The 24,915-nt window shown below is 37.9% G+C and overlaps 1 protein-coding gene across 1 annotated transcript in view; it reads right to left on the reverse strand.

Moving 5' to 3' along the window:
- Positions 1–24,915, reverse strand: part of GRIK2 (glutamate ionotropic receptor kainate type subunit 2) — a 430,590-nt gene that overhangs the window by 9,203 nt on the left and 396,472 nt on the right. Inside the window, 1 exon segment of the mRNA XM_042457168.1 lies at positions 14,984–15,234. Coding sequence (XP_042313102.1) covers positions 14,984–15,234 — 251 coding nt within the window.

Consider the following 24,915-nt stretch of genomic DNA (forward strand, 5'->3'; position numbering starts at 1 on the left):
GTAAAATATGGTTTGGCGGACTAAGAGTTATTCATGGTTTTTTCACTTCCTTGGGGGTCCTGCATGCCTAGCCCCAGTGAATGTGGAGAGCTGACTGTATATTATTCGCATCATCCCCACCCCACCCCCATTCTTTTTCAATGCATTCAATTGGTGCCCTGTGGATTTGATCTACTTCTTATTCATGAACTATTGTGCCTGTACACGAAGCCCCGGAAAATATAGTGTTCTCTATTCACTGCACTAGCAAGACAATTCTGTGCACACAGCAGTCATCATACTGATCTATTAAGTGTCTCTTTAAAAATGGAGATTTGTTGCACACACACACACATCTGTTGCAGATGCAACATTCACTTCACTGTCAAAGATAACTGACATACTGCTCTCTCTCTCTAGCACAAAGGTAAATGGAGAAGTAACTGCACATAGAACAACTAGTTAAATCTCCTGCACATACAACGGTTCACTGAACAGATTTATATCTAGACCTTAAAAATAAGGATTAGTAATAGTGATGTGTGTGATTTACCAATAATATTTGTACAGGGGGTATTTGGTATCTGCTGGGGTTTAGTTCCAGGACCCTCCGTGGAAACAAAATCCATGGATGATCAAGTCTCATTAAATACAGCTGCATAGTATAATGGTGTCCCTTATATAAATGGCAAATTCAAAGTTTGCTTTTGGGAATTTATATATATATTTGAATATTTTCAAGCCGTAGATGTTTGAATCCGTGGCTAAAAAAATCTGTGGATAAGGTGGGTTGACTGTACTGTGCTGCTGATTGCTGATAAATGCCTTCAAGTCAATTTTGACTTAGGTTGACCTTATAAATGAGAGGCCTCCGAGTCAATGTATCCTCAACAGCCATGCTCACATCTTGCAGACTCAGGGCTGTGGCTTTCTTGACTGAAACTATCCATCTGGCATGTGGTCTTCTTTTCCTACTGCCTTCTACTTTACCAAGCTTTATTTTCTTTTCTGGTGAATCATGTCTTTTCATGATATTTCTGAAGTATGAATGTCTCAGTGTAATCTTGGCTTCTAGGGAGAGTTCAGGCCTGATTTGTTTTATTTATTTATTTTAGTAGTCCACAATATTGACAGAACTCTTTTCCAGCACCACATTCCAAGTACATTGATTTTCTTCCTAGCTACTTTCTTCACTGTGAGTTTTCACAATCATAGAAATTAGAAATACAATGGCATGGACCACTCTAACTTCGATATTTAGTTATATGTCTTTACACTGATATGTACTGTGTAATATGTTGATGTTTCTATATAGCTCCTCTGTAAGAGAAACAAAATTATGTGCACTAATCATGTGTCACTTTATAATTACTAGAAATAACTATTATTATATATTTCACATTGTCAAATAATCATATAGTACACAACTGGAACATTCTTGAACTAAATGCAATAGCACATGCATACAGCACAATTTAACGTCATGCCCACCCTTGCTTAGTGGAAAACATTACATAAAAGAAAATGAAGAGACTGATAAGGAATAGCTATATCTCAATCTTTCTTTTTTTTTCCCTTTCTTTAATTCTGATTTGTACTGCTATTATTTTCCCCTCTGGTTTTTTTTTAGTTGAATGTATTACAATTGTTTGCTCTGTTTAACATCTGTCTCCTCCTTACTTTGATGGAGCTCACAGAAAATTGACTGTCAAAAATCTAGTATGAATCTACAGGATTTACTCAGATGTTCATTACCTCCAGCCTTGCATGTCAGATATTATTTGAAGCCTTGTTAAAATTTCTTAACACAGTTATGGCAGTAATCCTGCAGCTTATATCTGATGTTATGGGTCAGTGTTCTAACATCTATCTAGACAGGTCCATCAAAGTGATTTTCATCATTTTCTTTTCTTTTTTTAGTTGGTTGGGGCATAAATGCAAAGTCCTGCTCTTACCCTCCTTCCTAATCAGTTTTCTACTTCCATTTAACATTTCCCCAAGGATATCTAACAGTGAGATATAGTCAGAGGCTGTCAGAATAGACCTTTAAGCCCAAAGGCAGAATTGTGACCCTAGGACAATATTTAATTGGAAGATAAACAGTGTGTTATGTGAAAATGAAGAATGGAAGAGAAAAATAGAAAGAGTTGGGAAGTCAAGTTTTTTTCTGCTTTATTTGGGACTTCTGAGATTGGATAATCATCATATCAGTATCCACTATATTTATAGTTTGGAATGGCACCAGATGATGTTCATTTTCATAATGACAGCCAATGTTCAAAGGACTTGACAGCCCTCTGAATTTCTACTAAAAATAACATACTGTAAAGTGTTTGCCAATCCCAGTGTTTAGAAGCATTGAAAAAGCAAACTGAAGAAACAAAGAATATCTTGTTGAGATCTACTCTAATTTTCAAAACAATAAAAAAAACCATTTTCTATTTCAGAACTATAATAAATACTGTAATAATAAAGCAATCAATTGACTTTTTTTTAAGCAAAGGGGTATTTCAATAATTATATAGCTAGTTATACTTAAGAAAAGACATTGTGATGTTTGACAGAGTAACCGACATGTTGAACACTCCTCAAATCCACATTCTGCCAAGGTTTTTTAAAAAGAGTTTTTCTATAGCACTGTCAAGATATCCAAGCCTAAAGATGGTTGGCAACTTGGAAAAACTAGAGATACTTTTACGAGGAAGTTACTGTATGAAGGAAATTTTATTCCTGGACAGCTCAGTATGCTGCTTACTTGTTTTCTAGTATTGCTTGGGCATCTTTGGCTCATGACTTTCTCAAAAATACTTTAATCTATCATTAGATTATGCTGTGATAGAAAGACTCTCCAAATGTCTACAAATGTGTTTGAAAATGTTTTTCATAAGAAATAAATAATAGATTCCCTCAACTGGAAATTATTAGACCAATGCTTGAAAATCTATTTTTATTAACTTTCAGGTCAGCTGGTTTCTAACCTCTAGTTTTCTTTTATTAACAGCACCATATGTGAGTGGGAAGGTTGCATCAAGAAAGCTCTGAAGATATCTGAAGTCTTCTGGTGTCAACATTAGGTTACACTGTGGTTCTATTAGCACTTTTAGTTGACAAAGATCCTCTTACTGACGGATGAACAAAGGTTTGTCATGGATGGATTACTAGAGCAACTGAAGACCTTTTGAGTTTTGCTGACTCACCTGTGGATCTAGGTTGGGGTTGATGGGACTGCACTTGTGTGGTTCCATTCTTCCCTCTCAGAGAGATCTCAGAGGATGATATTGGGCAATTGCTCATCGGCCCCGTGGGCTCTCTTTCATGCGGGATTCCACAAGGTTTCATTCTGTCATCCCTCCTTTCAACATGTATGTGAGGCCACTGGGGGAAGATAATGAAACAGTTTGGGCTGTGGTGCATCAACACGCAGAAGACACACAGCCCATATCTTTTCTTTCTTTCTTTCTTTCTTTCTTTCTTTCTTTCTTTCTTTCTTTCTTGTCTAAGCAGAATGGTGAAGACAGCCATGCTTCCAGGGCCATACATGAAGGTCCCTCCAGAAAAAGATGGAGACAAGACTGAACAAGTAAAGGATGTTGTGGTAGTTATGGAAGCTATCCTATTTTTAGCAGGGTTCTGAATTAACCTTTTTTGAGGCACTCAAATGTTAATTTCAGATGTTTTTCTATATGCTATATTCCTGAGAGTTTCTGAAAATCCTGGTGACATTTATGGCAGCTATTCTGTTTTGTGGCAGTGCAATTTCTCAATAGAAAGTGGCAAAGTCTTTACCTCTCTGCACAAGGATAACAATGCCATTCTCAAAGTACAGTTTGATGCATACACCTGCAGTGTAATAAATACTGAACAATGTTAAAGCGATTGGCTGTCTGTTTCAAGGTATAAAGGTGCAAAGGGGGGGGGGGGATCCAGGTAACCTGATAGGCCAAGTTCTATCCCTGTTCAAAATGAGAAATCTGTGAATGTCAAATCTTTCTGCATTCTTTAGAGGTTTCAACTGCCGACAGTTTTAGTGCTAATACTAACGACATTATGTTGCCAGTTTAGGCAGTCATTGGGGAATTGTTTTGAGAAAGCAGTAATACTTTATGGAAGGTACTAGAGAGATACATTTCAGATGCTACAGATCTAATATACCAAGGTAAGTAAATATATAAATGCAAAAATGTTCTTAGAAAATTCATATTTATTTATGAAGCTATCCCACAAGTCTTTGCTCTCTCCCCATTCACCTCAATGGAGAGAGTAGCTTTGCATGTGAGTACTTCTAAAAGCTTGGATCTTCCAGTACCATTAATGTGAATGGTGCACCAGAATTCAGCCTTCTAGGCTGCCTGCTAAAATTTGTTATCTTATAACAATATAGGTGAACAGCATATATCAGTAGTAAACTAGACATGAAAAATAATTCCTGTATTTGAGAAAATAAAGAATTGATAATTGATGTGTGTTTTTTGAAAAAGAATTAATCCTTGACCATTCTTTCTCACTGTATGATAAGAGTTGTTGAAATCACAAAAGTTCCTTTATAGAAACTATCCTTTTGGTTGTGCTGCAAAACTGAGGCCAGAATCCTATTAGAAATCCCTATGAGTAATTTAGTAATCTTATTAGAAAGTCTTAAAAAATTTGGGACCTTCTGTTGCCTTGTGTGAGGGAATCTAAGACATGCACATGCCCCACTGGACTGTCCACAGTTTTCTCAGACAGCAAAAGTATGGCTCCTTCACCCATCAGTCTGGATGCCTTAAACATGCCTAAGGGCTGTAGCATTATGCTACACCAGCTCTCATTAGGATCCTATTTATTGCATTTTTTTAAAAATTTCTCTTATATCCCAACTTCCTACCAATATGGGGTCCAAGAGTACTGGAGTCATAGCTTTTAGAAGAGTGTAAGATGTGAGAAGTCAACATATGATACAATAAAAAGGAAAAACAATCCCCTTAGATCTTGCAACAGCATACAGATTGGTCTCTATTCTTGTTCCACACTGCACAGCTCCATGCTTGCCAACTCGCTTGAACAGAGGTAAAAGAAACCATAGTACCAGGAGACAGTAACATTGTGTGTACTGGAGCGGCACTATCTGATACCTTGACATCACTTGTGGTACCAAACACATTGCCTTGCACTAGTGTATGATAATGTATCACACCAAAGTAATAAACATTTTCTCTGGAACCACAAAAGATGCCATCACACCTCCAAGATAAGAGACAGCACATTATGCTGAAGACAATTTTAAAGAGATTTCAGAAGAATTCAGTTTGGCTTATTTTAGAATAAGGAGCAAACTGATTGTTTAGTACTAAGGGTTACACCAGGAATGTTTATTGTACTTGACAGTTTAATAGTTCATATGCATTCTCTCAAGAATTCATAGAGAGAATACCATCATGTTACAGATGGGAAGTTGAGAAAGAGTAGTTTGCCTAAGGCTACTCAACGGATTCATGCCTGGGATTTGAACGAATGAGTTTCACTATTTCTGTTCTCAACTAGGAACAATCCTATTGTTTATACAAATAATGACTTTTGAATTATTTTTGTAAACCAGCTAAACTGCAACATGGTGCTCTAATATTTATTCAGAAATTACGTCCTTTAAATATGAAACACAGGAGCATCAAAACTTGTAGAATTTCTCTTCTGACCCATTCTTAAATATTATGACAGTGTTGAGAAACAGAAACATGCTGAAAATCAAATTTTTAGAACTGTAGGGTACACAAAGCTCCCTCAGAATCTGCATTATGACTGTAAACTATTTGTCCATGCATCAGTAGTTCCAGTATTTTCAATATGTAATAAATGTTCACCATGCCACAGACAACAAATTTAAAGAACTTTCTTCTTGACGGGACAATAAAGGAAAACTTTCCAATAGGAACTGAAGTCAACTATTACTAAAATCATTTTAGTCTTCATATAAATATTCTCAATGTACAAATGAGCAAATTAAGAATTTAAATAGTCAAATAATGAGAAACTATCTGCACAAATATAAATACAAAGGCTAAGTGCAAATGATTCTTGAAAAGTTTTACTGTTTTGGATATGTTTTTGACTACACTATCTGCTATACATAAAAAGTTACAAAATAACACTTATACATATCATGCTCGTGAACACTTGACAGGTGAAATTGGTAATTCTATAAAGACTCCATGACTTACTCTAAACAGGCAACTTTGGAAACAGGAGAATTTTCAAAAGTCCTCTTACAATAAGCGACAGGGTGCTCAAAGTCTATTCTAACCTAGCAGCAGCCCTACAAAGTAGCTTAGCTGCTTGAGAGTGATTAGTCCTAAATAAACCAGTGACATAGCTGCATGGAAATTTGAATTCATTTCTAACACTGTCAGCATTACGCAGCACTGACTCTCTGTGTTTAAAGGTACACCAACTTCCTTTAATTCATCCAGTATTTATGTACGATTTTGTGTGTGTGTGTGTGTGTGTGTGTGTGTGAGAGAGAGAGAGAGAGAGAGAGAGAGAGACCAACCAATGCCACAACAAATCAGTTACATCAGCCATAAACAGATGGGTAATAGTTTTACGTGGGCTTGGTTTCTGAAATTGCTTAGTCAATGACCTCTAAGTGCCAACATAATGTTACAACCAAGGAGCGGGTTGTTTGCTAACAGAAGCAATTATAAAATGCAAATGGCTATGCACTTATTGCCAAGGTTGTCTCAGAAAACAAATGTCTGCTTAATAATGTGTTTCCAAGTAGATGACATAATTATATGCTTGCATTATAAATGATAATTTTGCACAAAAATGGCGGGTTTAAAAGAAATGGGGGGGGGGAGCAAATTTTTAGAGAAAATAAAGGGGAAATCTGAATATGCATAGTATTACACCAGGCAGTGGGGGTGTTGTTCCTTGCTTTTCCCATCTGTGTTGTGCAAAGGGGACCTACATCATTATTTTCACTAAAACTCAGTTATTTATATCTTTCCTTTTATATACAAGGAGATCAAGGCAACAGATGTAGTAAATTCTTCTCTTTCCCACTTATTCTCACAGCAAGCTTGTGAGGTAGGTCACGTTCTAAAGAAGTGACTGGTCCAAAGTCACCCAATAACTTTCATGCCTCTGTGGGAATCTAAGCCCTGATCTTTGACACAGAAGCATCCCGAACCAGGTGTCACCTGATGTGGCGGGTGGGGCTTTGTGGATGGGACTTCGAGGCAGAGCCAGAAGGACCTGCTCTGAACTCCTTGCCCCATGTGGCTTTACTTCAGAATAATGACCCCTCTCCCTCCCTGTCCCACGTGGCTTTACTCTGAAGTAAAGCCTCATGGGACAGGGATTGGGGGTGTGTGCCAGGAACCTCTCCCTCCCTGCCACAAACCATGGTGTGTGGCAGGGAGGTGGGGGCACTCACCAGATGTAAACCCCACTTCTGTGGTGTCACCCCCTTTTATTGATGTCACCCAGTGTGGTCCACATACCCTGTGTCCCCCAGTGAAGTTACTGCTTTGACATTCTGTAGAACATTAACCACTACAACACAAACTACAATTTCATCTATTCATGCTACCCACACCCCTATATGTGAAGTTCAAACCTTAAACTGGCTCGATTCTGTATGTGGTGAATAAGGAATAGTTAACCCTTAAAAGTGTATAGCACAAACATTTACCACTTCAACAATGTGAGAAGGAAAGTTATCGCCCAAACTGTGTATGATAACATATACCTTGAATGTTTCAGAGTACATGGGGCAGCTCACCACTTACATGAATCATCTTTATACCACAATATAGTAAATATAGTCTAGTTGTCATATTCTGATAATTTGTACATTATGAGGAAACTATGGATATAGGACAAAGGCATGTAAGTATATATCATGAGCAAGTCATACTACTCTGCTGCAGAAACTCTGCAGATTCATATAGAAAATAGGGTACAATGAAAGAGCTGGGAGGTTTGAAAGAGCACAAAACACCCTGGTGCCTACCCTTTCTGTTGGCAGGAAAGTGACATACACACATGTATAGTGTACTTAGACAATCTGAATATGCTTTAAACCATGGGGAAAAAAATCTGTGATACTGGTTGAGTCTTCCTTATCTAGAATTCCAAAATCCAAAATACTCCAAAATCCACAATTGTTCACCTGGGTGGCTGAGAGTGACATTTTTGATTTCTGATAATTCAATGCACACAAACTTTATTTCATGCACAAACTTATTTTAAATATTGTATATAAAATTACCTTCAGGCTGTGGTTATAAGATGTATATGAAACATACCATATATACACATCTATAAGTCTAAAATTTTAAGCCCCAAAATGGGCTCCAAAATCCTAGGTAGACATATATATAGGTCAATATTGTAATACTTCAAACCAGGACGATTGGCAGAGCCTTGAGGGAGGGTGGGTTTTGATATCCTCTATGATAGAGACCAGAATTTTCAATATAAGCAAAGTCCATTGGACTAAGCTGAGGCATGTGATGGGAGGCGGAGTCAGTATATAAGGACAGTGCACCCCCCATCCTGCATCTTTTCCATGAAGCAGCCCACCTTCCCACCCTAAATGCAGTATGAACTTTGTTGGTCACTTCGGGGCCGAGTAGGAATTTTCTCCTTTTTCCCTGGGGTTTTTTGCCTTCCCCATACTGTGTGCCGGGCCTGGTGACTGGCTTTGGGTGGCTGTTAAATAGGTTTCACTGGCCCGTATGGGGTTAAAGAACTGTTTGGTATGCACCATTGGCACCCCTTTGTGGTTAAAGGTTAGGCTCTTGATCAGCTTAAACATGTTAAGGGGCGTGGAGTTGCGAGAGAACCTGCCTTTGGGGTAGACATGGGGTTTTTGCTCAACCTTAACAAATTTGTGGGGGTTTGGGGGAGAGTGCCTTATGTTTACCTTCCTAGGAGTGGACTGAGGATGCAATCCGAATCATCGGATTTACCTCGGGGTTTGGTTTTGTGCCCAAAGGGAAGGCTGAAGAGGAAATCTAGGATTGACACCTGGCTTCAGCTGGACCCACACCAGGCTTTTCACTTTAATCAATTTGCTCAGAGTTTGAAGTTAAGGTTGAAGTTCAAGTGCTTAGCTTTAAATAGATTATAGGACAAATAAATGGCCCTTTATTCATCCAGTTTACGTGTCTGGTCTCGTCATTTCATGGTTGGATATCAATTCTCCTTGAGCCTTGGGAAAGCTGTGGAAAAAGGAGGGAGGAGAGGCAGGAGGGAAATCGGAAGTCTGTGCCCCCCTTTTTGCAAGCCATCAGCCTTGTGGAAGGGAGAGAAATTGGAGGACTGTGTCTCCTTTTTTTTGCAAGCCACCAGTTTTGGGGAAGGTTGTGGGGAAGGGAGAGAAATCTGAGGTTTGTGTCCACATTTTGCATGCCCAGACTGTGACCCTTGGGAGAGATACAGAGAGAGAGAAGGAGGAAGTGAAGTGGTGTTTTCTCCCCTCCGTTTAGATCCTTTGTCATACACCCCTGAGGTTGTCCCTTGACATATCATCCATGGTTTTGCCCTCAAAACCTTCCCCGACTTATACATGAGGTTGACTTATACATGAGTATATATGGTAGATGTTTTTCATGTTTAGACCTGGGCCTCATTTCCAAGATATCTTATTATGTATATGCAAATATTCCAAAATTGGAAAAACTCCAAATTCCAAAACACCTCTGGTCCCAAGCTTTTGGAGAAAGGGGACTAAACCTGTACTAGTTCTCTGATGCAATTATATACTATGATCCTAAACTAAAGATATTCAAGTAAAAGAGCTCTAGCAGGAGCTGCCTTCCAGTTGACTGCCACTGCTAAAAATATATTTTTCCAAACCTGTGTTAAATATTAGTATCATAACTAGGCCTGCATTTCTGTACACACCAGAATCTCACTGTTCCCTTTGTTTATCTATTCTTAGATCAGGGACAGTGTTTAATTTATGAAGAAAAAATGGGTGGTGGGCTCAAAAACCCTTTAGCATCCCAGTCTCAGATTAACTAAATCGTGCCCCACCATACATCTGAAAACGGTCAGTACGGAATGGGAGGTAGTTTCCAGTCTGCACTTAGCCCTATGAAAGGCAAGCACAAATTTGTCTTCTTTAAGCGAGTCTATACAAAATTCAGTTCTTATCCCTAAACCATTTGAATGCTTTCAGATCTCTGTATTTTATACTGATCTCCTATTGAAATAAGATCTACTGAAACTTTTCAAACAAACCAGCCAGAAACATGTCTTGGTGTTGGCAGGATCACTCTGATCAAGGGAGGCTTTTCTCATATCCTTTTTAAAAAAATGCATTAAAATAGATATTGCTTGCTATCTGAAGAAAACTGTCATCAAAATTCATAAACTACTTGTACTGATTTTGACTGTTCTCCCACCCACCCCACAAAAAAGATTTCCCTCCTTTAAGAAAACCCGCCACATACAGAGTTCTGAAGCACAGCTGTACTAAAAATAAGAACATATTGGCCTGGCCACCCACTGATTCAGTGTTTTCAAGTGTGAATCTGAGGTTGTTTCTTTCCCTCCCTGACCCTTAAACCTTGCACCAGTATATCTGCCTATATTTTCCTAATTATATACTTTCCATTTCACAATTAATTTTGAAAAACTCCAGAAGACAAAACAGGCTGTCTTTTATATTTATGTGCTTGCAGGTAGGAACAGAACAGTAGACACATATGAGAAGGCATAGGGACAGAAGCAGCAGCAGAAAATTATAGATAAATGATTTAGAAGACAGAACGTACAGACAGTAAAAGTGCCAGATCAGAAAGATATGAAATTTTCTTCATCCTGCTGACTGTGTTGTGGATTATCATTACCACACTTGACTCTATGGTCACCCAGATAGAAGGCTTACAAGATGAAGAAGTGACAAATCCATTTTATCAGCTGCATAGCCATGTTACACTTACAATGACATCTACTGACCTATTCTAGTATTCCAGTGACACAGCCTTCATTGACCAATATAGTTTGATATCATCACACCATTCTATGTCTTCCCTGAACCCCAGCAACTGTGAAACCCTAGGAAGGAACCCTATTGTTGTTACTGTCATTACTACCACTTACCAGTGTGGAGTGACAGCCATGGACAATTGAGATGATAAACAAGGAGCTGGTCTCTGCTTGGAGAGCAGATAGAGAGTGCTCATGTCGATGATGTTCACTCTCCTTTGTCTTCCCCAGAAGCCTAGAACAGCTATATCCTCATCATCTGAATTATTTTCCCTACTTCACACCAATAAGCAGTAGTTGTTTCCACATGCCAGCCACTCGAGGCAGGACAAAAAAAATTCTAAACTGTTATAACTGATACCCTGTACTGCCAACTTCCTCAGTTTCAATTGTGTAGCCTTGACAAAGTAGACAGGACAGTAATGTTTTGTTGTTATTTTGATTTAACCCCCCCCCCGGTGGGGCTGGATTGCTCTTTCAACCACCCCAGAATGAACATTCTCCTCTCCCCTTCCTTTTCACTCCTCCTCTTCCCCCTTACTCCTCATCCCATCTACACACCCAAACCTTCATCCTACATATTTATACCCTCTACTCTTTATCCTATATCCTCTTACATCTTGTTCCCTTACCTCTTTAAGAATGAACATTCTTAGGTAGGCTGAATGAGCAGTTCACTGCACATGGGATATACCCAAGCCACCATCACCAAGGTGGGACTAACTATTAATATTTTGAGACATTGTTTGCAGCACCATCTTACCAAATGCTGCTTGGCTAGATGCTGCTATTCATTAATTTTTTGATGTCGTATAAAGTAGATGGCTCTTTCCAGCCTGCCACTCTGCATACATCATCTATTGATGCCGCTACTTGTGGTTGCCATTGATCTGGCAGAAAGAGCCAACACACAATTTGGCCTCAGAACTTTAGCAAAATCATAGAAGAGAAATATGTAGAACCAGCTCCAACCTCACCAATAGAATCCAGAGAATACAAGACAGATTTTGGATAGAGCAGAAAGAGATTGAGCATGGCTCTCTGTACACTATCCAAAAAAGAGACACATGAACACATAAGGCACACTTATACACACCTATGTCACTATCAGGATGCCACCCATAGGCTACTAAAAGCTTACGGGAAAGTGCAGAATGGCTTTGCCTATATTGTGTAAACCAAATATATATAATAGTCTTGCTCTCGGCTTGCCCAGGAGTCCTCTGGCCAGTTAGTACCAGGATCCTCTCATCTTCCTTTCCTTGGCTATCAAGGGCAATTAGCAGCCAAAAATATTACAGTGTATCACATGGATAACTACTGCAATTTGATGCATTTTATTACATTTTCTAAATTTCTGAAGTGATAAATTTATCATCACGGGATAACTGCTGCAATTAGATGCATTTTTATTATATTTTCTAAAGTTCTGAAGTGACAAATTTATAATCACAGGAGAAATATTTATAACCAGATCATATCAAACCTGTATTTATCAAGGAGAATATCTATCAGTGTGTAGAACATGTCTCCCAGTAACAGCTACCACATTCACATGAAAAGCAACTATCTTACACTGGCAGGCCAAAATCCTAAGAACCAGAAGAACCACTGAGGTGGTAAATGCAAACTGTTAACATTTGAGACTTGATGCATTAGAAAAGGATGTCAATCTTGAATCCCAGTTTGGGAGAAAGGTGGGATATAAATCCCACAACTGACTAACTAACTAAATAACATCTCTTTCCAATATCAAAAAGAATGTGGAGGTTATTCCCTTCGGGTTGCCTCACTGGTAATTTGGGACTGTCTCCATGGGGCTCTCAGCATAGAGAATGAAAAAGATATTATTTGTCCCATCAGACATTGATGGAAGAATATTCTGTTATGGGAGCAAGCCAATGTACATTCAAGTCACTGCCATACAGGAATGATCATGTGGCAGTCACAGTCTAATAAGCAGTCCATAGCATAACTTCAAAAGATGAAATGGCAAGGATAAAATGGATATTCCATATTATCATGGGATATGGAAAAACTGGAGGATATACCATCAGTTCAAACATGAACCTCCATCACTGGGGACCAAGTGTTATTTGGACCACTCATTACAGAGTTCCTTGAAATCATATTTAGCTAAATCTAATTAAAAGAGCCCATTCAGAACTGTGTATTGAACATGTGAAGGCCAGGCATGGAAAAGCCAGGACTGCAATATACAGAAAGACTGGGGTTTATAATGGTACAAAAATTCGGCCCTACTACATATTTTGTATGCTCCTGAGTTCAGGCTAAATGCTTCCATGTATCTTTTTATGTCCAATCCTCACTCTAAATCAGAATCCCTCATTCACTCAGTCTCATATTCCCAGCATTGATCTCTGTACAGAAGAATTCACACATTGAGCTCTTTCTGTGCCACAAGCAGGTAAAATAATTGATCAAACTGCTCCATATCAAAAGTGCTTGAACATTTCAAGAAACTGCTTAAGTACAAGATGTGAAGAGATTGTAAGATTAGACCCATTGTAAAAGCCTTCTTTTTCCATTTTTGTATACCTTTCTTGATGTACTTCGTGAAGGAAAAAAAATTATGCTGTTCACATTGTATTTCAAAATATCACATAAAATGCATCTGAGCCATTAAAAAATATAATTTCATTGGAGTACAAAATTCATGATAAAAATGTTCCAACTTTATCTATCTAAACAAAAGAAGTTTTTTAAAAATAAATAAAAAAAATTACAGACCAACTGATACAAAACATGGTGCCATTTATATAACTAACATATTTGAAAAATTGATAAAGCCATTGTGATGTATACATTAATGATTTCAAATAAGTGATAAGAAAAGCTTCAAAATTAGCTTAACAATTTATTCATCCTACATGATTGGAGAGGAGCTGAATTTTCACTTTTACCATAAATTTCATGGAAAAAACATACATATGCAAATAATTTATAAGGAACTTGTGACCTCATCAAAGCTTATTATATAGTATCAAAATTTGCCCTAATGATACTTGACAAAAAAACAAGCTAGAAGTACGTGGCTGAGATCCTGCAGATATTTACTAGCATCAGTGAAATAGCCAGCATGATATTCTAAGTAAATGTGCTCAGGATAAGAGGAAATCTATATCTGTACAAATTCAGAAGTCTCAAACATTTAAAATAAATGAGAGATAATAACCATAACATTAAAAATAATCAACACATATGTGATCTTGGATTTACTACCAATTTTAGTCATAGTGATGATTAAAAATGGGAAGATAAGGAGGTCACAAGCTCCTCAGATATGCATGACATAGTTTTGCCCTGATATATATAAATAAGAGACAGAATTTAGCTTGTTTTTAGATAGAACATATATACACATAAATATGATGAGAACAGAAATGTATAGGATGTTTATATCTCTGTTAAAAAAAGGGGGGGCATCAAACCACTTGCTTGATCCAGTATAGAATAAATTCAACTTTCTACATTTTAAAACTGGAATGTGTGCAGGAGATAAAATCAAAATCAGTAGTAAATCATTAATATATTGATTTAATACTTTTCCAGATGCTACAGCCACATGTTTGAAGAGCAAACATTCTCCAGAAAGGACATAGAGAAAGATGTTTTCTAGACTTCTGACTTTGGACTGATAGAGAGTTGGGCCAGTAAAAAACCCAGATCTATCTGAAGAAGGTTAATTTTGTTTCTCATTAACAGATTGCGCTTTCTTCTTCATCCATAAAATTAACTGCAGTGAACTTCCAGGAGTAAAAAGGTGTCTTTTTTCAAGCTTGAATAAGAGGAGAAATAGTCACTTGTCCTGAAAGCTGGCTACAATTAAAAATATTGAAGACACATTAAAAGTTGTAAAGATGAAAGCTCCAGTGCTCATTCACTATCAACTTTAATGGTGTGAACAAATCTATGAAAGACATCAAAATGGCTTTTCAGTTGGTTGCCCAGCGGGCTACAACTAGACCATAATCACAAAACTGAATGCAAAAAGGACAATATTTACCTTTTCCAACTGGGCATTTTTTTTGGACTTGTACAAAAACTCCCCCACCGCCACAAAGACGGAAAGTACCAATCCTGCTGCCAAAACAATGAAGATGCCACCAATATTTTGTACTCCAAGGGCACTGGCATCTTTGCTCTCCTCTTCTGGACAACCATTTCCTCTCCACCATTTCTCCTTCATCATGTGGAGCTTGCCTTCCTCTTGCAGATGAAGAATTGCTATAGTTATCTTGTCTCTGTATGGAGAACCTGCAGAAGAGTAAAGGGAACACAGGTTTCTAAAGCATGTTCTTAAAAGGTTCATTCTATCTCATAGTTATTTGATGCCTTTGTTGATGAGAAAATCTTGATGCTCTTGAAAGCTAGACCTGGCATCATTAGTGGAACTCCGTCATTGTAGCTACTTCTGCTGGCAATGCCACCCCCCACCCCCAGATCTGACCTCTTCAGTCAGGTAGTGCCTGAACCAAAGGTTTTATGAAGAGCTGCAGATTGGTGTGCTGGGAAAGACAACTGCAATCCTTTTCCATTCATGGAGCTCACTGAGCATCTGCTTGTCTCAATAAATTCATGACCAGGAGGGCACTAGAGTCATCATGACTCTGGAACCTGATCTGCTGCAATTTTTCAGTTGTCACGCTTGCTGGCTTAAGAGGTAGGATTTTGGGTTATGGTTGGTCATTAACAAGCATAAAAATGAATAACTAAAACCATGTTACAAGATCATAAGTTACAAAGTCATAAATCATAAGTTATCATAAATTACAAGATCATAAATCCATTTTAAAATCCTGTAAATATCAGACAGGATGCCAATCTATGTGTTATTGTTTTTATTAGAACCCACTTCCAGTTTTTGGTCTGTTCTTTCATTGCTTTCCAAGCCCTCATAACTTTCCCAACTTGACAGTTCTAAGGGATATGGCATGTCTGCAATTCCCAGGAACCACTGCTGTTATGGACTCCATGTCATGAAAAATTATAAAGCTACTTTCAAAGGACTAAAAAGAGCCCCTTTAAAGGAATCAATTTAAAAATGTGTTCCCATGGTGTGCCCCAACAGTAGCATTTAGAACAATGAGCTAATTAATAACTCAACTAGTTAAATGATTTCAATAATTACAGTTTATGGTAGCAAATTAATTTTCCATTTCTAATGGTTAACATTATCAAAATAAAATTCAAACCTAACATTCCAAGTTGTGACAATTTTCAAGTATTTATTTCCTGTTGTTCTATCTTTAAGGGTTCAGAGACATATCCTTCACATTCTTAATTGGGAATCCAATAGCCTATCAATGCATCTAGTATATGATTGACCTGTTGTCTGTGAGGAGCAGCAAACAGGTGCGCCACAGAACTTCACTCTCATTTGGCACAATGCTGTTCCTCTAATGAGCAGTACATGCACTTCAGGCTTGCTTTCTACCTAAAATGAGGGATTAAATTCTATACAAAAATGTCAAAGGGGAGCTTCATTTAGTAGCTTTGACAGTTCAGTATTTCATACTGATTACCATAGGAAAATGGGAAAGAATATGAGGCAATAAGAGGAGAATAAACAACTAGCATTTAAATTTCCTGTTTGCTATATTTTATGCTATTACTCTGTGTTTTTTTTTTTAATTTCACCTCAATATTAAAGTACACTACATTGATAGTATATGAAGAGGCTAACCTTATGCTAAACTACATAATTTTGCCTTAATGTTTTCTATTGAAGAGGAAAGAAACAAAGCACAGACACATGATCCAAAGATGAGCAATGCATTTTACATTTGGTTCATGTTAGATGCGAGGTTAGATGTTTTATTAGCCATATCAAACATAGCCATATTTGAAGTCTGTGTGTGTGTGTGTGTGTGAGAGAGAGAGAGACAGACAGACAGACAGACAGACAGTGTCCAGATGTGGTGCGGCAGAAGTGATGCTGCGAGTGCACGCCTCACGGCGCCACTTCCAGGGGCCAAAAAGGAGCGCCATTTCGGCGCTCCTTTTTAGCTGCGCCGGGAAGCCTCGCGGTCTGGCCGCTGGGGCTTCTTGGCGTAGCTAATAGAGCCGGCGCCAGACCGCTCGCTTTTGGGCAGTCTGTAACACGCCAGAGTTTCCTACTGATGTATAACTGCATCTCACGTTCCTGCCCTGCTGTATGTCTATTTGCTTATCTATTTTTGAGGCATGTTCATCTGGATAGGAATCGTGTCTTTTATGTTTTCAGAAGGCACAACACATCGGGGATATTTATGGCAATAGGTACTAATCAAAAGCTAGAAGCTACAAATGATGCAATCGGTGTTGAGCTTACAAATGCACATGATGATGTGGCTTTCAGTACTGTAATTCTAAGCTCAGATACTATTGCTTGTGACAAGATTTGGAACAATCACTTTTAAAAAAGGTAAGAAAAAGTTGAGTTTCCAGATTTGGTATGAAATCTCATTCACTCTGATCCTTCTTGCTGTTGTGAAACTGTTCATGAAGAAAATGTCTCAAACCCAACAGTAATCAGTGAGCAGGATTTGGAAAAAGAGAAGATAGATCCAAGTGGCACAGGAAGATCAGTTAACACAGTTGGGGAGGTACTGATTGAGCCTTCACTACTATGCCTGGGCCTGTGAACCAGAGGTCCCATGAGTTGACATCTCTTTAACTTGGAACCTCAATATTGTTTTATCTAAAAACATGCATATTAAGTTCTTCTTGTTCTCTCGTACATTACACCATCTCCATAACATTTCAGCATACATTTCATTATTCCCTATTCAGCCCTTATCTCTCCTTCCCCATTCTTCTCCTTCCATAACCCTCTTCACTTCAAGGAAAGCCAAAACCCCAAACTTTATTTTCTGCTTTGAGATATCCAGAGTTTTGCTATTCCCACTTCACAGTACCTCATTCAGCTTTTGTCTGTAAGGAGCAAAAGGTCCATCCTCCCCTCCACCTGTTTTAGAATCATACTGTTTGGACAACAACATCCCAAACTCCAGTTCTTGTGTAAGCAGTCCACACCAAAACAGGGCTGTACACACACACCCTTTGCATCTTTTAAAAGTTACCTATTACTTCAGATCTTCTAGGAAGATTTAGGCCCCTACATTCCTCTATCTTGGTGGTTGTCTGCATAGACATCCTGCTGGGCCATCTGGCATGGCCACCACTGCTGTGGTTCACTTGTTCTGAGGACAGAACAAGGCACTCAGCATATGACCACTGCTGGGCATTTTGTTCTGACCTCAGAGGTTAGTGACCTGCAATGGCAGTGTACTGGGCAGCTCATTGGGACACCTGTGCAGACAGCTGCTGCAGTGCAGGAAATGAGGACCAGGTAATGGGAGGAGATCAGGGCACCTGTAGACTCAGGTTACTCTAGACTGCCCCCGAAGTATACTGACCAGTGCAGACAAGGTCTTAGTCACATGATGTGACTAAGCCAGACCAACATTTGACTAACATCCATTGGACCTAGAGTCAAGACAAGGACAAGTTTGGGCAAATTAGTTAGGATCGCCCTTCATTTCTTATTTTTCATACCATATAGACCCAGCTTGTACATTTTTTTAAAACTACATGAAATGACATAGGCTTTTTAATGAGCATTTTATGCAACCCTCAAGAGGATTTAGCTAGTTGATTTTAATTGTTTTAATTTTTTTTATTGTAAAGTTTTTAAATAAGATTTTATCTGTGAGTTGCTTTGGGTCCTTTTCTGGGAGAAAGGTGGCATAAAAATGAAATTAAAAAATATTTTTTTCCCAACAGACACACCAATGTGCACGTGTAGCAAGTACATGTTTTTGCAGGTAGTTTCCAACATTTTTGTGCACACTTTCCCATACTATATGCATTTTGTATGCATTTTTTTAAAAAATAGGGAAGCATATTACAACAATATGGGGATTTGTCAGCAAGTATATCTGCAAACATTTGTTAGCTGAGAAGCATTAATTGGGTAAGCTTACCTGAAAATTTATATTTCAGGGATTTCTCCTACAACATTTATCAAAAGCAAATACAAAGATATCTACCATAAATTCATTCTGAGTACAGAAAATTTATGAGAATTCACACTGTTGAAGGAAGGAGCATCACCATTTGTTATATTTGTTTTGTGTGCAAAATACTTCATTTCTTAGGAAGAATGGTGATTAGAGGGAACTTCTGTAGCGTTTTCAGTCCCACCTAACACATGCTACATTTCTGAGTGATAGGTAAAGAAATTTGTTAGACATGACAGTAAGTGCACAGTCTTTTGCCTCAGTTATGCTATGCTGGGTAATTAAGGAGAAAAAGCATTAAGATCAGTGATTTAAATCACAGAAACAGCAGGAAGACACTTGAATCTTATGCCACTTGCTGGTTTTATTCAGGAAAGCTGCCAACCTTTTTCTTCCCTAGGGGAGGGGAGAGAACCTGGGTAGTTTAATGCCCTTGTTATCCACAATCTAATACTGGAGAGAAGAGTACATTTTTATACAGACACAGAACAGTGTGCCTCTTTCTACATGAAGAAGGAAAAATGGGCATTGGACAGTGGCATAGGGCTTGAATAATGCCAGTGACACGGTTGAACAGGGCTCTTCCCCATGATGTTAACTGTTATACTGAACTTCATAGAGCTTTCCAGTCTCTGTTTTATGAGGTTCAAGATGCATGCTTGCAAGTCTGAGCTTTCTCTCTTGTTTTGTTACAAGGGTGAGCATAGTGAAAGTATAGGATAGGGGCAGGCGGAGCTGCTGGAAGATGAAATATAATCCAGTGTCACCTCTCCACTCCTTAGAAGGGAGGCAAATTTTCATTTATTTTGTCCTCATATGCAAAAGGGGTAATTTCTGAAAGTCTTTTTCACTGCTGCACAAGAATAAAAGACATCATGAATATTTCTTGTTCACAATTTGCAGTTCAGGAGGTCATTGCCTCTTCCTGGATCAGTGTAACTGTCGTTTTTCACTGCTGCAGAGTTTACACTGAAAGCTATTATTCTAATATTATATATAAATACAAAGTCATCATTAAATATTTATTAGTTCTTAATTAGAATAGTACAAAGTTCCCTGTAGATTTATCTGACAATGCGAGTTATCTTAGATTTAATTAAGGTGGCTGGGGAGTAGAAACAGAATATGGAATGGGGAGGGGGGAATCCATGGAGCAAATTTAATAATATCTGTCATCATTGTTATGAGAGTCAGGTCAAGTGACATGGCTGATGGGAACATGTGAATCTTTATCACTAGGGTAAATTGAAAGGTTTAAGGAATCCATACAACTCACATTACTATTTGCTTCTTATTTTCAGCCCATTTCATTCAGTGCTGGAGAGACTGTTGCAAATATTCATAAAAGTGATTTGAAAGCAATAGAACAAAAATGTAACTGCAATAATGCTGTTGCTTAAACTATTGGGAATATTGTAGCTACATGAAAATATGCACACAAAACATTTGGGAACACAATTTTGTTGCAACCAGGAACATAGAGCAGTTGAACATCTGTATCATTTTTATTTTAGCACACAGGCTGTGAGCCAGTCTGCCATTATACATAAAGACACAAATGGATAGGCTGGATCACAGCCACTAGATCCACAATTTACTAAATGGAGAAAAAAAATATATCTGCTTGGTTAACTCACTGTCTAATCTTTTTGATAAAAGGATTTTCTTTGTATTTTAAAATTGGATGAATAGTATAGTAGGAAGAAGGCTTAATATACAGTAGGATAAAATGGAAATATTCCAAATGATGCACAATTTTTGGATTTCACAAAGATTGCCAGAAAGGACAGATCTACCTGGAAAGACTTTCTCCCATTTTTTTTAACCAGAGGTAAGAACTGTGCAATTCCTCAGATGTTGCTGAACTATTGCTTCCAACATCCTCATAAATAAATAATAAAATAAAACTTTTATTTTTATCCTGCTTTTCTGTAACTAGACAATCAAAGCAGCTCACAACATATTAAAATCCACATTTACAAAATTATGTTCCAAATCCCCCCCTTAAAACAGGATTAAACATGTTACAATTAAAATAACTATTAAAAACACAATAAAAATAAAAAATACGAGGACAGAGTGGTGGGCTAATACATGATGTGGGGGGCATTCATTCTGTGGCCGGGGACTTTTATTCAAGAAAGGCCTGCCGGAAGAGATCCGTCTTGACAGCTTTTTTAAAGCTGTCTAAGCTGGCAATTTGATGGATCTCGTCCGGCAGACCGTTCCATAGTTTGGGAGCAATTGCAGAGAAGGCCCTCTGGGAGGTAGCAGTTAGTCTGGTTTTTAAAGGCTGCAGTAGATTCCTCCCAGAGGACCTGAGGGTGCGGGGAGGATTATATGGAAGCAGGCGATCCCTCAAATCCCTATTTAAGCAAAAGGTCAGTTCAAGTGGAATGATAAATCATTGCTTGAGAAGAAGCAGACAACCCTGGGCTCTTTTCATTTTCATCCAAAGGCAAAGCCTAGAAATTTCTGCTTACTATAGTTTGTCATGTTGTCTTGATGCATCTAATGGTAATTTGTATTGGTTGTCATTTTCCACCCAGTCAAGTTTAACTTTTGACAACCCTATGAAAGGGAGCCCTCTGAGAGCCCCAGTAATCAATTGGCCTCCTCAGCTCTTCCAGACTCAGGGCTATATCATCACTGATAGAATCAATCAAACGTTAACATGATCTTACTTGTTTCTTACAATCTTCCATTATTATCTTATCTGTAACAGTGAGCTACAATATCTCCTCATATATCCAAAATATATGTAAGTTTTTTCATCTTGGCATCCAAGGACACTTAAGTTCTAGTTTGCTCTAGGATTCATTCAGATATCTCAGCATTCCAAAATATCTGTAGAATTCCTCTCCAGAACCCCATTTCAAATCCTTTTATTTTTCTTCCTGTCAGCTTTCTTCACTCCCCAGCTTTCTCAATCATACTTAGAAATCAGAAATATAATGATTCTGACTTTTGAATTTGATACTTGAGGATCTTCATAGCTGCTAAAGCAAATCTTGGTCTTCTTCTGATTTTCTTTTCTGTACTTTCCATTTTTACTAAGCCTATGTATACAAATTTTTTTCAATGTCTTCATTACCCACTTTAAATTTATTTAAATCATTTATGGTTATTATTTTTTCTTAATGTTTAGCTGTAACTTTGTCTCCCCCCCCCCATTTTTCTCTTAATTTTAATAGCCATTTGAAATTTTGCTGTTTTCAGATAATATGGTGTCATCTGCATATCTTAAATTGTTGATGTTCCTTTCCTCAGATTTCACACATCCTTCCCCTGATCCTAACCATGTTTTCTGTATGATATATTCTACATATAAATTAAAAAGATGGGGCGATAAAATGCATTCTTATCTGACCTTCTTGCAAATGGGAAACTGCATAAACCATAGTTTATCCTCAAATCAAAATCCAGAAAGCAAGATTAATGGTTTTGTCAATTATAAATATTTGGCGATCTCAAATGTAGCTGAGGCAGTCAGCTGTCATGTTGCATTATCATCCTATATTCCAGTCAGTAACTAAAAGCATAATCTTTTTAGCTATCCAGCAATATGATTTTTCTCCATCCCCACTCCTTTTATTGTTAACAGTGTTAACAACTGGGATGGCATCTTTCAGTGGACTCAATGTATGGCAGCATATCTAAGTTCTCTTTTTTCAATCTCTGACTATAGTAATTGCCTCCATTTCTGCCAACAACTGAATATTTTCTTTGAGCAGCAGGGAGTGTTTCTCAAGTCAATGTAATGGTTCTCTCCTTATAGTCTTTATGGACTTGATTGAGTATGGCTTCTAGCCTATAAGCAATATCAGCAATGCAATGTTTGCAATCAAAGTCATTCAAAGATGTCAAAACCTAGCTGGCACAGTGTCAAAAAGCAAGCTTGAAATTTCCCACAGTAGGTTTCAGTGTATTTAAGTGAATGAAATAAGTTGGAATAGCTTTGTATACCATGAAGAATGAATAGTTCCTTCAAATACGCATGAGGTTTAGAAGATTCTTAAAGAATTACTCTTTGTCTGAATTTGGATTTTATGCACCAGCTCTATTTCACCATTGCTGCTTAGTATATTTACATATTAGTTTTGCTGCCTTCAATAGGTTCAGTGTGAGTGATTCCTGAGTTTTATCTTGGAAATGAACTGTAAGAAACAGGCCTACATATGTTGGCTTGTATGAACATCATCCCTATTCAAACATTGTGGTTCTTCATGGATGGCTAAAGGCATCTTGAAGTGAGGTAGACAGACACATGAGTAAGGAAATAAGGCATGCCACCACTCCTCACCTCTCAGAAAAGGATGATGAAAGCTATCTCATCCAATTTTGTCTAGTGCTATCATTCTTTAAATAGTGTTGTTGTTCAGCCCACACTATCAAAATAAAATAGTCACTTGCCATGAGATATTGCTGTCTTTGCACCATATAAACTGGTGATATATACTTCTCCTTGTCAATGAAAGAAGACTTCAGTTCTCTACAGTTTTGGGGAAGTTTAATGTGTAGATCAGGATGTCTGTCATTCACTTTATTAGGTTCTCTTCAAACCACCCAAAGGGAATTTTCTCCATCCGTTGGTCTCATTGTAAGTATGGATTCCATTCAGGTAAGTTCTCTCTCTCTCCCTCTCTTTTTTCATTTTTTTATTGAATTATTAAAATAATACATATCACATCATATAACATTACATAACAGATCCTAACACACAACATGAAAAGAAAGGGGGGAAAACTACATATACAATATATATTACATCTTACAAAAAAAATCAACAACAAATACAAAATATACCAAAACAAAAATATGACTTCTTGAAATCCAAATAAGTCATTTTTGTGATTAAAGCCCATAACCTTTTTTTTTTTAAAAAAAGCTTTTTACTTCATTCTTAAGCTCCTCTGTTATAGAAGCCCAGTATTCTTACAAATAATAAGCATAACAAAAATAGATCTTGTGTCATGTCTCATTTTAACTTTGCAGGTCAGGAAACCTATATGCACCATCAGGGCTCATTTTATAATGACATGGTTGAGGCAGGAGTTTGAATTGTAAGATGCTTTGCTGATGACAAGTAATATATCCATTAACTGCTCTGAAGATTAATACAGAAATTAAGTAATCTTTTAAGTGTTCAAGTGTCTAGGGCAACTCCACAGTATTCTTGTGCTTGAAGCAACATTGTGCTACACTGTGAACAGGCACACACAAGCAGAGCTCCAAAGTATTCATTTTTGAACTATAACTTCCAGAGTTTTTTGTGGGTTTTTCGGGCTATGTGGCCATGTTCTAGAAGAGTTTCTTCCTGACATTTTGCCAGCATCTGTGGCTGGCATCTTCAGAGAATGCTTTGCATGGAAAAAGTTGGGTGTATATATGCTGTGTGAGCCTGGGAATGCAGGAGTAATTTGCATGTGTATTGTTCTGTTGCTGATGGCAGGTCTCAGGCTGGGAGGCTAATGCAAAAGAGGATTAATGTCTGCTAATTATTGATCATTATCTGCTGGGAAAGCCCCTGACTCTGAATGGTTTCCCATTTGCATTTGCTGAGTCCTTATTTTGCTATTCCTCAGGACTGGTAGCCAAATTTTGTTCACTTTAAGGGTTTCTTCTTTCCAGTTGAAATTATCCAGATGTTTGTGGATTTCAATGGCTTTCCTGTGCATCCTGACATGGTAGTGGTTGGCATGGTCCAGCATTTCAGTGTTTTCAAACAGTATTTTATGCCCATGATGGCTTGTGGCATGTTCTGCTACTGTTGATTTTTCTGGCTGGCCCAGTCTGCAGTGTCTCTTGTGTTCTTTGATTCTGGCTTGCACACTGTGTTTGATGGTCCCTATGTAGACTTGACCACAGCTGCATGGTATGCGGCGAATCCCAAAGCCAACTCTGACTGAAGTTGCAAGCAGATAGGCAAGGACAG

The sequence above is a fragment of the Sceloporus undulatus genome, chromosome 1 (genome assembly GCF_019175285.1).
Source record: "Sceloporus undulatus isolate JIND9_A2432 ecotype Alabama chromosome 1, SceUnd_v1.1, whole genome shotgun sequence".
In the NCBI taxonomy this organism is placed as follows: domain Eukaryota; kingdom Metazoa; phylum Chordata; class Lepidosauria; order Squamata; family Phrynosomatidae; genus Sceloporus; species Sceloporus undulatus.